Source organism: Pseudoliparis swirei, chromosome 8 (genome assembly GCF_029220125.1).
Source record: "Pseudoliparis swirei isolate HS2019 ecotype Mariana Trench chromosome 8, NWPU_hadal_v1, whole genome shotgun sequence".
NCBI lineage: Eukaryota > Metazoa > Chordata > Actinopteri > Perciformes > Liparidae > Pseudoliparis > Pseudoliparis swirei.
Genome location: NC_079395.1, coordinates 8,078,497 through 8,092,575, shown reverse-complemented (window position 1 = coordinate 8,092,575; position 14,079 = coordinate 8,078,497). Strand labels below are relative to the sequence as shown.

At 39.1% G+C, this 14,079-nt stretch overlaps 1 protein-coding gene across 1 annotated transcript in view; it reads right to left on the bottom strand.

The window, feature by feature from the left end:
* The window catches only part of LOC130197921 (collagen alpha-1(XI) chain-like), a 79,943-nt gene that overhangs the window by 8,742 nt on the left and 57,122 nt on the right, over window positions 1-14,079 (bottom strand). The window contains exons 44-55 of the mRNA XM_056420904.1: window positions 13,497-13,550; window positions 13,113-13,166; window positions 9,702-9,809; window positions 6,791-6,844; window positions 6,088-6,141; window positions 5,919-5,972; window positions 5,641-5,694; window positions 3,955-4,062; window positions 3,480-3,533; window positions 3,163-3,216; window positions 2,650-2,703; window positions 277-330 (exon numbers count right to left, since the gene is read on the bottom strand). Coding sequence (XP_056276879.1) covers window positions 277-330; window positions 2,650-2,703; window positions 3,163-3,216; window positions 3,480-3,533; window positions 3,955-4,062; window positions 5,641-5,694; window positions 5,919-5,972; window positions 6,088-6,141; window positions 6,791-6,844; window positions 9,702-9,809; window positions 13,113-13,166; window positions 13,497-13,550 — 756 coding nt within the window. The remainder of the gene's footprint in view (window positions 1-276; window positions 331-2,649; window positions 2,704-3,162; window positions 3,217-3,479; window positions 3,534-3,954; window positions 4,063-5,640; window positions 5,695-5,918; window positions 5,973-6,087; window positions 6,142-6,790; window positions 6,845-9,701; window positions 9,810-13,112; window positions 13,167-13,496; window positions 13,551-14,079) is intronic.

Here is a 14,079-nt window from a genome sequence, read left to right as displayed (position 1 = left end):
AAATATAAACCTGTAAGTTACATTACTTTTTAAGTTTGAAACACAACCGATTCAAGTGGTTTGAATTCCCCTCTTTGACATTTAAGTAATTTAACATTTAACAATTGAATTTTTTTTTCTTTTCTTTGTAATTTTTTCTTTTCTATATTTATGTTTCTTGTCCAGGCAACAATCGACCAAAGCAAATTCTTTGTATGTGCAAACCTACCTACTTACTATGCGGGTTTCTGATTTTTTCCAGAGTTGATTGTAATTTGTCAAGACGGTTGAACTCACCTTTGATCCCTTTTCTCCTTGTCTGCCCTCTGCACCGGCTGATCCAAGAGGACCCTGAGGAACACAACAATACAATGCAATTATAGTAACATACATTAAAAACATGAAAACAAATATCCAACTATATCATTAGATACAACAAAAAGAAAAAATAACATAATAAGTTAACCATACTCGCTCATGTCAAGCCCTTTACATTAACACATTGAAAAGATGGGTCATTATTCTCTAAAGGGAAATGTTCCAACATTTGACTGACAGGCAGTTCTTTCATGTTCATAGTAATTGTTCAGCTGATGCATGCTCTGACCTTGAATCTTTTTAAAGAGAGTGTTATGCAGGATCAGGCAACATCAGTGTGAGCAAATTGTCCTACATTCCAAACATACTGCGCTAAAAGCACATCAGTATTTTCACCAACAGCCTGTGGTCAAAACCTTGTGAGTGGGCTGTCGTTTGTCATTAGAAACCATAATCAAATAGACCAAACAAAAGCCACTGGTCTTCATTGTAGGCAACCGTGTATGTGCATATGTGTGTTTGTGTGTGGGTGTGTGTGCCCGGGCGTCCATGTGTGCTAATGTAGTCAGGCACTCACATGCATCAATGAACACCAAACCTGAGTCAATTTCGAAGAGATATTGGGAAAGAGACTTGACCCAGAATTATCTCGGGGAAGGATGAAAAATCAAATTACAAAGTCCATTAATAGGTTCTGTAACCTCTGTCACATGAATAGTATCCCTCAGAATACAAAATGGGGGTCGAAAATGTGCTTACCATAGCAAACTTTTTAAAATGTATGATGGACAGTCCAAGACAGCATTTTAATTCTAGCTACAGGATTGCATGAAAACAAGCAAACTGATGTGGCTAATGATTCAAGAAAACACGTGGCGGCACCACCACACGTCGGTATGTTTTTGTCATCTTATGACATATATCACTGTACTTTATCTCCCCGATGATCACCTTTTCTGCAGTACTGTAGAGTATCTTACCACACGCGGTGGTCATGACAAGCTTCAGAAATCAATGTGTTTCAGCCACAACAGGTAATATTTTCATTTTATTCAGAAATCTCCAAAATATCACAATGTCGATCATTTTAAAACTTGACTTATCCTCTTGTTTACTGGGGTTGAAGATGTTATCAGATGCTTGACTCAAGTAAAAGCATCAATGCAGCAAGGTTGAAATGCACCATTGAAAGTAGAATCCCACTTCAGCACCAGTACAGAAGTATTATCAGCACAATGTACAGACAAGTATAAGTACTTCTTTCTTCAGCAAAGTGACTCCTGTGACAGGTGTATTGTTATAATCACACAATTAGTACATTAGTACTTTTACCCATCTATTACATCACAATGTACATCCGAGACGTTGGGCAATTATTACAGAGGAAAACAGTTCCCATTTTATCTTTGTTTCTTGTGAAATATTGGATAATTATACCAATTTAGGCCTCAAACTTGTTTCAGAAACGACATCTGAAAGTTTTAGGTGGGAAATATTTCTTTGATGTGACAGCTAACAATTGTTGAAATAGTTCTTTTTGTCAGAGGCCACAGACCCAAAAGGTTTTGAATCTCTGGTTTAATCTTAAAAAGAGAAATGTGGTATTTAAGCTAATAACGGGTTTTCAATGTAAAATCTTGATCTAAACTAGTAACAACTTACTATATCTGTCAAATAAATATATGGGGTGAAATAGCATATTTCCTCCTGAAATGTAGTGTAGGAGAAGTAGAACGTAACATAACATTAAATAAAAAATCAGAGCATATTAAATGCTTATTGCTTATTATAATGACATTTCAGCTGGTTGCTACGGATGCTCTGGAGGACACATTTACTGAGCATCATCTCTGCATCATACTTTAAATATCAAAGTTTCTATTCACTCATGCCACGTTGTGTCAGCCTTTCACACACTACATACATGGCATGTGTTATTGTTAATTGCAAAACATTAATACAGTAAATAGATTGCATTGTAAAAAATGCCATGCTAGACAAATTAAATAATGTCAGCTAATGTCTGATGTGAAATTAAAGTGGCAGCAGCGACTTTACAACTTTACGTTAGCAGCAGGCGTCATACTCACGATCCATCAATATTCTCTTATAATGATCCCAGTTTGTGATTACTGGCGATTCCAGACACTCAGAAGTAAAACTAATAGGTGCAATTTCCCATAAAATTAAAACTTAAGATCCAAACATATAATATAATGCTATCATAAATGTTTATCACCCTACAGTGGGTACAAATAGCTTTTCAAGAGCAATTTAAATTCTAAAAAAAGAGAACGTCTCTGGAGTGGAGCAGACGTTTCATCTCATGTATCAATTTGGAAATGTACTCACCCTTTTGCCAGGAGGTCCTGGTACTCCAGCCTCACCAGACGGACCTGCAGGGCCCTAAAGACGAGCAGAGAGGTCATTTAAATAAACTTCACAAAGACTGAAGATTTAGTTTCATGATGAAACAAAAACTGATCTTCACAGAATTGAAAAATATAGTTTTTCGCCATATTGTTGCTACACTACTATTGTGATAAAGTGCATTCAAACACAACTGAATTTAAAATGAACAAACTGCAACATTATATAAAAATGCTGCTGCTAGTTTTACTTCCATAATTTCCATTAATGTACACATTTTTTAGATTGTTTATGTTTAAGAAAACCCATAATTAAATCACTAGATACTCAAAATGCTCCTCGGTATTCTCAGGTTACTTCACACATTAAATAACACATTTAGCTGTATTCCTGCACATCATTGTGTGCATGGGAAAGTCATTCTATAGTTTGAATATGACTGTCTGAATCATTTTACTTTTTACTCTTCAGGACGTGAGACCAGGTGAGACTTACCGGTTGCCCAGTCTCTCCATCGTCTCCTTTGTCGCCTGATAAACCGTCAAGACCCTAAAACAAAATGACAACACGAGTCAGCTCTGGTACCGAACGGCACGTCTCACGTCAGAGCCGGGTCGACACTCAGGGCACAGTCCAGAAACGTCCGTACAAACAATAACAAAAACCTCCTTTGCAAAATGGGAAAAATCCAGAATGTCACATTGAAAAGAGAAACACGAGTACTTATCGGGAATAAAGGCACTCATTGCTACTCACTAAATGGTACAATATAATAAGTATAATATTGAATGAGGGATAAATGAAGCACTTACAGCCGCACCAAGCTCTCCAGGGGGACCATGGTCTCCTGGGAAGCCAACAGGACCCTGCAGACAGATTAATACTCTGAGCGGGACTCACATGTTTGATATCGCCTCAACAACTTGTTTGACACCAGAGATTAAATGATTAATATGACAGAAATTATGCAGCTGACAGCTTTAATAATACACTGAAATACACATAACTCTTCACTAAAAACACTAGTCACTTCAAACTGACTTTAAAGTTCTGAAAACCTGCCCGTCTGCACTTTATCGGATTTTTTATATTTATATTCTTAATTCTCGTCTGTGTCGATTGTCTTTGATTGTTGTTAATGTTAATGTTACTGTCGCACCATGACACATTCCTTGTATGAGTAAACATAGATGGCAATAAAAGGTTCTGATTCTGATCCGTCATGGCTGTGTGTGTGTGTGTGTGAGTGTGTGTGTGTGTGTGTGTGTGACGTTGGAGGTGACATACGGGGTTGCCCTTGGGACCGTCGTCTCCAGGGGGTCCGCGGGCACCAGCGGGTCCAGCAGCTCCAGGTGGGCCGGTTTCTCCCTTCTCCCCAGTCTCTCCTCTGGGTCCCTGAGGGAACATGCATCACACGCTTGTCACCGTGACGACTACATAAGGGCTGTCCACACTTCTCAGACATAGGCACGTAACATGTGTGATCCAATCTGTCACACCATCTGACATCAGAACCAAGAACTCAAGGTATTGTTCTTTGAGCTGAAAAAAAGAAACCAAATAGTTCACAAACAGTCGATGCTAAATAGCCGTATTATCTTTGGTTTGGCTCTAGTTCTAGCGGTGTCTTTAAGTGATGGCTCTGACTCAGGGACGCAATCGGAGCATAATTACAAACCAACAATCGTTAGTTGGCCCATTTGAGCAAAGAGCTTCTCAAGTCGACGCCAGCACGGCACCTTGGAAATTGACCTCGATGTGAAACGTTACACTGGCTCGATCTGTCACCGTCAACAGAAAGGCGGCAGCGGGCGGACACGTCGATACAACCTGATGGACTGAGACTCGGGGATTGTGATTGGCGCGTACCTATAACTAAGGTGAGGCCTCTCTGGTCGACACAATCAGAGCTTCGTCTGGATCAATGCGACTGCTCGGAATACCTTATCGTGATTTATACAAGTGGAAAGTTAACGCAGAAGTACTTTGGCAGGCATAAACAGTATGCTGCATGCCTTTGTTGATGTTGTACATATTATGTGGATTGATGCAGGAGATGTCATTGTACATTAGTGTTAAATGCAATAAGAGAAAGTGGACGTCCGGTCAACTAACAGTTATTATGAATTGTGACGCGTTGGTCACACAAATGAACTTGTATTATGACTTTTGCCTGTAATAAAACCCTTGAACAGGAGGTTAGGTCGAGAGCTGGAGGTAGGTTCATCTGGTTGTAGATGTTTTATTTGACTGAGGTATGTGCAGCTGTGTGAACTTTGTTATGAAGACTTGAGTCTTAGTTTGGGTTTTATTCATGCTATGATCTAAAAAAAAAAATCTTTTTTAAAAATATTGTCTGTCACTGTTTTATGTTGTATTGTATGAAACTTTGTGTCATGTGCTACTGCTGCTGTCTTGGCCAGGACTCTCTTATAAAGGAGATTTTTAATCTCAACGAGGCATTTCCTGGTTAAATAAATAAAAAAACAAAAAAAATTAATAAAGAAATCGGCGACACCAATGGAGGGGTTCAAATCTAAACATTTGCAGAAATATTTCTCTTGCCACACATACGCCTGCATAAATATGGGGTAAGGCACTCAGAGGTAGAACAGTATTTAGTATTTAGTATTGTTATCGTGTTTTTGTGTTCTATTTGTATCTTTTATTTTTATTAATGCTCTTATGTGCTGTAATCCTGAAATGTCCCCACTGTGGGACTAATAAAAGGAATATCTAATCTAATCTAAAAGCGGAAGTGTCAACTAATAGAATTAGCGGCACTCCTAAACCTTCTACTCAGACTATTAAAAGGGATGAACAGTACACGGTGTCAAACTACTGTATTGATTGTGGTGCTACTTGCTATGCATTATGAATGCTGTTTTCACATGTATAAATGATCAGTCATTGTTTCATTAAAAATTATCAAAAAAATACATCATGAGTATTTCATCATGCTGCTGTACTTACTCCGATACCAGGCTCTCCGGATGATCCTGGGTTGCCAGCTTCACCATTTTCTCCCTATTAAATGACAAAGAACATTATTGGGTCACCGGCTGGTGAACTTTGGGTTTGTTTCTTCTACTTTGATGTCAAACACACAAACGGTGCATGGGAGTAAAATGGCAGTATATTCCAAGAGCACAAAGATAAACAATTAACTTATTTTGAGACAAGACGTTGCAAAGAAAATGACAGGAATGTAGTTTTAGGAGTGGAACATACGAACACTCAGCTGCTCTTACCTTCTCACCAACACCGCCCATTGCACCGATACCACCAATAGGACCTTGAGCACCCTGTAGATAAATGATAATGAAGATACTTACAACAGAATCTGTGCTTTTTATTTTTTTATTATAAGAATAACTGATGCTTTTTAAATAAAAAAACCAAAAAAACAATCAAACTTACACTGGCTCCGCTTGAACCCTGAGGACCTCTGGGGCCAGGAGGACCATGTGGACCCTGTCAGCAGAGATATCAGTTATGTGCAGTGTAGGAGTATTACCAATAATTATTTTCTTTATGTTGCAGAAGGAAAGCTTAATACATGCTCAACATAACACGTAAAAAAAGAAACAATCCAACAAATAATCATAACTTTGTGCCTACAGTATACATTACTGGTTAAAAAGAAAATGGGTATTAAGCCTGAATCAGAATTGGATTTTTAATTCTGCAATTACTTGTGTACACAATTGTGTAAAATACTTGTAAATACATAGAAACATTATATTAGGGATTTGCAATATACTATTGAAAACATGCAAATCTGTACCACCCTTTAGTGATATTATGAGAGTCTCTTTATTGCAGTCTATCTGTACTAAAACATATATAAATGCTGGGAGATACAACAAATAATATATATATATATATATATATACACTGCATGGAAACAGAGCATGCAAAGTTTCCACCAGTATAAATGTTTGTATCTGTCCATCTTCCAAAGACTTAAAGGAATCTGTCATGTGACTCGAAGAGTCGCCAAACTCAGCCATGAGCCAAAACTTCCAAACAATCAGCTAAATGTTCCCACCTCTGCGGTTCCTACAGAAATACAAAGTGAAATGTTGCAACAGAGAAAAGTCACTGACAGAGCGGCACTCACCATCGATCCCACATCTCCGTTCTCTCCCTTCTCACCAGGAGGACCGGGCAACCCCTGCAAAGAAGACACATATTCTTCAGAACAAAGACAAGTGTCACGCGAGGCAACAGCATTAACAGGAACTAACAGATGATGTGTATTTAAAAGTGAGCTTTTGGATGCAACGTGATAGAGAATGCATTAATACAAGCAGAAGAACCCCTGAATGTAAACACACAATTAGTCACAAAGGACACCTCTTGTAATTATACGGTACGGGAGGCTTGGGGATAATCAGCCTGTGTAAATTGCAGGGTGGGAGCTCCATCCGTCTCTGTCTGCTGGAATGTGGCAACAAAGAGGACGCTGCATGTGGGATGCATCATCTATTCTGGGATTCGATCACGTTTGACTAAAGCGCTTCGTAAACAACTTGGGAAGGAGCTCTCATTTGTAGCTTATTGTTTATCTGCGTAATTGTAGTTATTATTTCTGGTGTTAAATAAGCTGCAATGACGGAGCATGCATAATCAATAGGTGGGTGGAAAGCAGCGGTTATGATAAGTTACCGTGAAACTGAAATGACATGGATATCGATCATCGAGATCACATGTGTGTAGTTTTAGCCCATTTAGTTTGATTTAATGTACTTCTGGAATGGCAGAGAAGGTTCATCTATTACAGATAGTGACTGGGGCTTTAGTCATAGTCATAAAGCAGGGTAATAAGAATGGAAAAATAAAGTAGCAAACTATTTCATTCATTATGTTTGGATGTGATGAGCTCTTGATCAATGTTTAAACCTCGTCTGTAAATGACATGTACTAATGGATTGGCAAGCCAGAAAGAAGAGCTGTATTGAGAGTACAATTAACACAAACACACACACAGAACAAACAATAAATACATGTCTCCCTATGATTTGGCATTTCCCAGCCATTAACTATAAGGACACACTGGTGTAATCAAAGATATTAACTCTCTTCTTCATCCACATCTTAACATAAAAAATCCATCCGCATCATTTCCATAGCAAAAAACGCCCTAAATGATGGAAGCCTTTCAAGGCAAAGCCATTCATTCCCCATAGTCAAAAATCATTAATACTACAGATAATTGAATTGAAGAGCTGAGCTGGCAGTGGCTGTTGCCATCTATTGAAGGGCAGCTTAGCCAAACATAATTAAAAGAGTGGAGATGGAGTGCATTATGCCCAATTAGAAACCAATTGCACTTACTAACAATGCTATCTGGCCCTATTGACCAGCAGGGCTTCACTCTAATTTCATTCTCCACAAGTCCTTGGATAAATTACATCTAGATATTCAAAAAATGGGCCATTTCTTTATTCATTGCCACCAATGCAAGTTTCTTTAATTTCAGCTCATTGGAGCTGTTGCTTTGCCCTGTTGCTCTTTTTTTAACCCTCTGTTGCAGTTTTGAGGAAAAGGGAGCTGAACAGAGCAAAGTAGAGTCGATCAGTCACGTTAAGCTTTATCTTCATCTCAGTATCACATCTTTAAGCAACGATTTAAAAGCAAACACAGATTATGCTGTATAATGTTTAGTTATTTTCCTAAAGTGAGACTATCACTCTGTTCCATAACAGTATGTAACTTTTGCTTAATGACAAAACATGTAGGCACAAGAGACAGTTACACTATATTCTAGCTGGCGTTTATTCACTAATATCTTGCACAACAAGAAAAGTGTAGTACATTCTGTGAAATGACTCCGCAATGTCAGTTACACAGTAACTGAGTAAGAATGTGATATTTCTTCTTTCAAGAGTTACATACCGATATTATCATTTTAATACCAAAAATATCTGCTACTACATCTATTCGCAGAACAACACTTTCTACAAATCAATGAACTTCTACCAATAAAAAATAAGATAAAACGCCACAGATCAATGTTTGTTGAAATGGAAAATAAAAACTGCTTTATTTATATTACATAAAGCTAATATAATATTACTCTTCTGTGAAGCTTTTGATATACATATTTTATGTTTGTGTAGGCAGTGTCGGAGGCGAGAGAGACATTTCTTTGACACCTGACAAAGCAAATGTCTCCATCCTCGTATACAAAGCATTCTGATTGCCAACCTGCCTGTTTTGTCTTAACCGTCTCGGAAATAAATATTGTATTGTATTGTAACCGTCTATTATGAGACATATTTTCAAAATAGAAATTGAGTCATAACATACATTGATTAAAGCATCTCATTGAATACAGGCTACCACAGAGGATGGTTTCTTATTTATCCTGGCTGGAAGCCCTGCGAGGAAGTGGTTCACTGCATGATAGGGATAGGGACTGGAGAGGGATCCTCCTCATGCTCTCCTGAAGGTTTCTTCCCTTTTTTCCCCCTGAAGGGTTATTTGGGAGTTTTTCCTGATCCGATGTGAGGTTTTGGGGCAGGGATGTCTATGTGTACAGATTGTAAAGCACTCCGAGACAAATTAGTAATTTGTGAAAATGGGCTATACAAATAAACTGAATTGAATTGAATGATAATGTGATGTAGTCCGAGCGGAAAACCAACAGCAGTCTCCACTCCTCCATTAATGGAGCGGCAGAATGCCAAATGCAAAATGTTAGCAGTGGTGATGGATTTTGAGCAATGCCTATGCTATCCTTGAGGGCGGGGGAGGGAGGGGGAGGGGGGTAGGCATAGTTTGCCCAGGAGCAGTGTAGTGGCATTAGGAGCTGAGGCTGCATTATTAAATTATGCTTTGTTTTGATGTAATGTAAATGATGTAAGGAGAGGTGAAATGTTGTCAGTTTAAGGGGTGTGGAGGGACTCATTCTTCTCCGCTTGGAAGCAGTGTGCTAGACAATCAACATGTGTGTGTGTGTGTGTGTGTGTGTGTGTGTGTGTGTGTGTGTGTGTGTGCCTGTGTGTGTATAAAAGATGTAGACTTACTTGCAGACCAAGGGGTCCCGGTAGACCGGGGAATCCTCTGGATCCTTCGTCTCCTTTCTGGCCGAACATACCCTGCTGTCCTCTCGGACCGGACTCGCCATCGGTGCCCTGTGGGACATCATAGCTCATTAAATCAAAAACATCTTTATTCTGATCTTCCATTCGCCAAAGCGTTGGCAAATGTAAGTCCACACGTACTGGTATCTATGTGGAATTGCTTTTCTGGGATTTCTGTGCCCTGTTAATCCTTTTCAAGGTTATGGAGTATATCCACGCTCACATTGGAGAGGGACAGACAGTTTACCTTCATGCCTTTTTTCTGAAGGTCATTTATGGCAATTTCACCCATCCATCAATTCTCTACACCGGCTCAGGGTCGTAAGGGGGTGGACCTTTTCCCAGCATGCACCCTGGACAGGCCAGGGCACTCAGGGCTTACGCATTGCCACAGGTCATTTAGAGTTTGAGTCAACCTGCTAATTCTTTGAGCAGGGAAGGTGATATTCAAGCATTTGGAAGACAATGCCAACTCAAGACAACAACAACGAGGGTGAGGCAACAGTTCTAGCCACGTATCCATTATGGCGGAGGAAACATCTGCCAGATTACCAAAGCTCTTCATCAGAGAATGCACGATGCAGTAGACTATAGTCATAGCGTTATGGTAAACAATGTATGTGAAATATGCTGACGTCATGATCTGGGTAGTCAGACGTGCATATGGCTACAGAGGATAGGAAGGGGAGACTACAGAGAAGGAGCGAAGTGCTGACAAACGGGGAGTTTTCAGTTCAAACGCATGTCAGCACTTTAAAGTGCTCGTGGAGCTCTTGCTGAGCTCGGGGACATGAAGGCAGCCTCAGGCTCTGGTGCTGAATGCAAAGTGGTTCAGAGGGAAATGTGAGGTGATTACAGGTAGCGCAGGTACAGCTTTGAACTCAAGAGTCAGACACATGTGGACTAAAGTTTAGAGAGACGTTAAACCAAAAAGAAAGTTACAGATCTGAGTGCCCCGACAGGTCCTCAGGGAGATCAGAATGAAAAGTAAGGGTTTGAACTTAAATGCTACATCATTTGTCATTCGTTGTGGCAACTTTCACCATTATTGTTGTTGAAGCAGTGGAGCTCTTAGATTGGAGGAATTGGATTGAACTGCCAAAACAGTTGCAGTTGTCAAGCCCAAAAGGCAAAGTTACCTTGCTTCTATTTAATCGAATGAGAAGGAAGAGTATATATATTAGTCAGGACTGACTAATTATATTCTAAAAAAACTGGCTTCCTGTTTTCTTAATGACAGCTGTAAAGGAGTAGGAACCACACATGTATGTGCATTCAACACACGCCGAAGTTCTAATTAGGAAACTGCTTTCTTTTGGGTTTTAATTATCATAAATCAATGTATAAAAACTTGTACTAAAAATGTGAATGTCTCATTTTCTGGACTCTGTCGTACTTTTTAAATGGGTCTATCTCAAATTTGAAGCATAGCTGTAATTGAATGCGATACCTGTGGGTATAAGAGATACTTAGGCCAGGAGGCATCACACACATGCTGAGGCAGGTATAATGTATGACTCACCTGAAGAGCATCTAAGTGGCAATTTAAGGGTTTTTGTTTGCCTCATGTTGTTAGAAACAACGGTTCTCATCACAAAATTGTGTTTTTACACTGCAAAGGGACATATAAAAACAAATGTTCTTCTATATTGTTGTCTTTTTATTAGATTGAATACAAAAACGCAATCGAGTTATAGAAACGGATGTTTGCCACATCCTGATGAAGATCAATAATAGTCTTTCATTCCAAGTACTACCTACGTTGTATCTTAAAGATAATACCGGAGAATGAGCTGTTGTGCGCCTCATTCAGTCTTAGCTGAAAAGAAAATTGGATCATTTATTTTCCTGGTAAACAACAAAATGTTTTCCAAGATTTGTGTGGTGGGGTAAATTAAAAGCAGCATCAGGGCTTGCAATAATAAAAGGAGGGCAGATAATGGTGAAATTACACAGCATGAGTCAGGTCTCAGGTTATAAAGGCATGAATTCACATGAGCAGACTCACCAGGATAAACAACTGTTAAATAATTTGTTGTTCAGCTTGGGTGCACTACATGCTTGCGGCAATCCGTCTCGCCCGGTCTGTTCGAGCCCCCACAGAGCCCTGCAGATGCTGAATTCTTGCTAGAATGGTTGTTAAGGCCTGATAATTTATAGCAATGAGATTTCAGTTGCCCTCAGGCCATCAGCTTTCATAGAAACAGGACTTTTTCTGGTTGTGTTAATGAGATCGATAAGTAGAGGATGTTCTTCAGCACACAAGGCAGCATTCTCAGCTACAACGGGGTATCATATGAGGTCATACAAAGAAAAGATGTTTCGCAAAGCAAAAAAAATATTCAAAATCGGCTATTTTTTAACTGCAGCGAAGTTGATGACAGGATGCTCGGTCTCAAAGACAATCAGCTAACGACTGGGATGTTAAAGATCTACGTGGGGGACCCTGTCACAAGTGATAGCCGTGATTGTAATTACAGTTGTGCAACATTAAAATGATAACAGGGTGGGAATTCTTAAATAAACGGGGACTGAAGCCAAAGGTTTGTGGACTGCAGAGGTGACAGTCGAAAGCAACGCTGCTCGTACCATGTATCCCCGACTTCAAGGAATACTTCACCTATAACATCGCCATTGGTATATAAATGAGAAAAGGCTTGAAGAATTTAAGTTAATGGGGGCCACATTTAACACTCGCAAAATCATATCAAAGCATCTTCTTTACAAACTGCAGTAAACGTCTCATTTAAGTCACTAGTTCACAAATAAATGTATCTTGTTAAATTCTTAGTCTTAAAAAGACTTAAATCCCAACAGTCTCACGCAGGAGCACTAATTGTCCAGATGTGTATTTTTCAAGACTGAAATCCGTTTAAAAAAAATTCTTTGTCCATCATCGAGTCAAGTAAGAGAAAACGCTTTCTGCATGAATTACAGCTGAGGATGTTCTTCAATTAGTGTGAGTAATTAACACAAATGGTCATTTTGTGTGTGAATTGTTCATTTAAGAGCTAACTGTTCACTTTTCAGATGTTGTTTCAGCCAGAAACGGTAAAGTTAAAATAAAAACCTGCATAGAATACAAATTGCTCTTGATGGAACAGGTTAGGAACTACCTATTAACAAAGTTTAGTCAAAAGCCATCACTTTATTATTTGACATTTTGGAAACAAAAGGAGTAAGTAACGAGTAAATATTGGTGTGCATTGGTTACCAGGTGGTCATTTGCTGCTCTCTTTTCATTTCATATTATATTCCTGAATATCATCTCCATTAATACAAGTTAGCTAAATGTGTAATATGATTTCATGGGGAACAAGTTGAGAGGAGATTGCTGGAGGAAGCCGTACTTACAGCTGGACCAGGAGCTCCGACCACACCCTGAAGACCACTTGGGCCTGGTGGACCCTAAAAACATAAAGAGCAGTGAAAAGTTGTTTATTGGTTCCTGGGAGTACTTGTTTGTGCACACAATGTATACAGTAAGCAATACACATACAAGAAACACAGCAGCAACTCAAATACTATTCAATATGCTGAAGATTGGCAAGATAACCTCAGATTATGTCTGTCAATGTAAAGTCATCTGAATTATTTCATTTATTCAGCTCATATGACAATTCAGTAACTACAAGTAGGGTTCTTTGTACAATTAGCATTGACTATCATTCCTAACTCATTGCCTTTAAAAAAAAAAAAGTTAAGGAAAATTATAGAGAAAGAAAATAAAAGACTTACAAGTTCACCGTTGTCTCCTTTGCTGCCCTTCTGTCCAGGTCCACCAACTTCTCCCTGAGGTGCCAAACAAACAGCAGAGTTCACGTCTCTCATACATATTAAGAGGCTCTTGCCTCCCATGTTTAGTTAGAGTCCAATATCTTAAAGTGTCACCTCTACCACGAGTGGGTAGTAAATATTTCTCAAGAGATTCTAATTTGATTGGACCCGCAAAGACCTTTGCCGAGTGTTTGCAATTAATTGATTGGCTCCCCGTCTCACCCCGTTGGCACTGGGGTTGACACAATGGTGTGATGGGAGACGTGACTGGGCTCACAGAGGCCTGATGGTCACACATGCAACGATAGAGATGTGTGAGTCTGGAGGTAAACTGGGTATGTGCACATGTCTGTTTGATTATGGTCATAAATGTTTTAATGCATACAGAGTGTGCTAATTTTGTTTACTGGATGCAATGATTTGATATTATTTGCTGTAAGTTAAGGCTTGAGGCCAAACGGAGTGATTTAAAAAAAGTATTTGTTAATATGCAGCATGTGTATGTATTTATACATATATATATATACACACACATATATACACA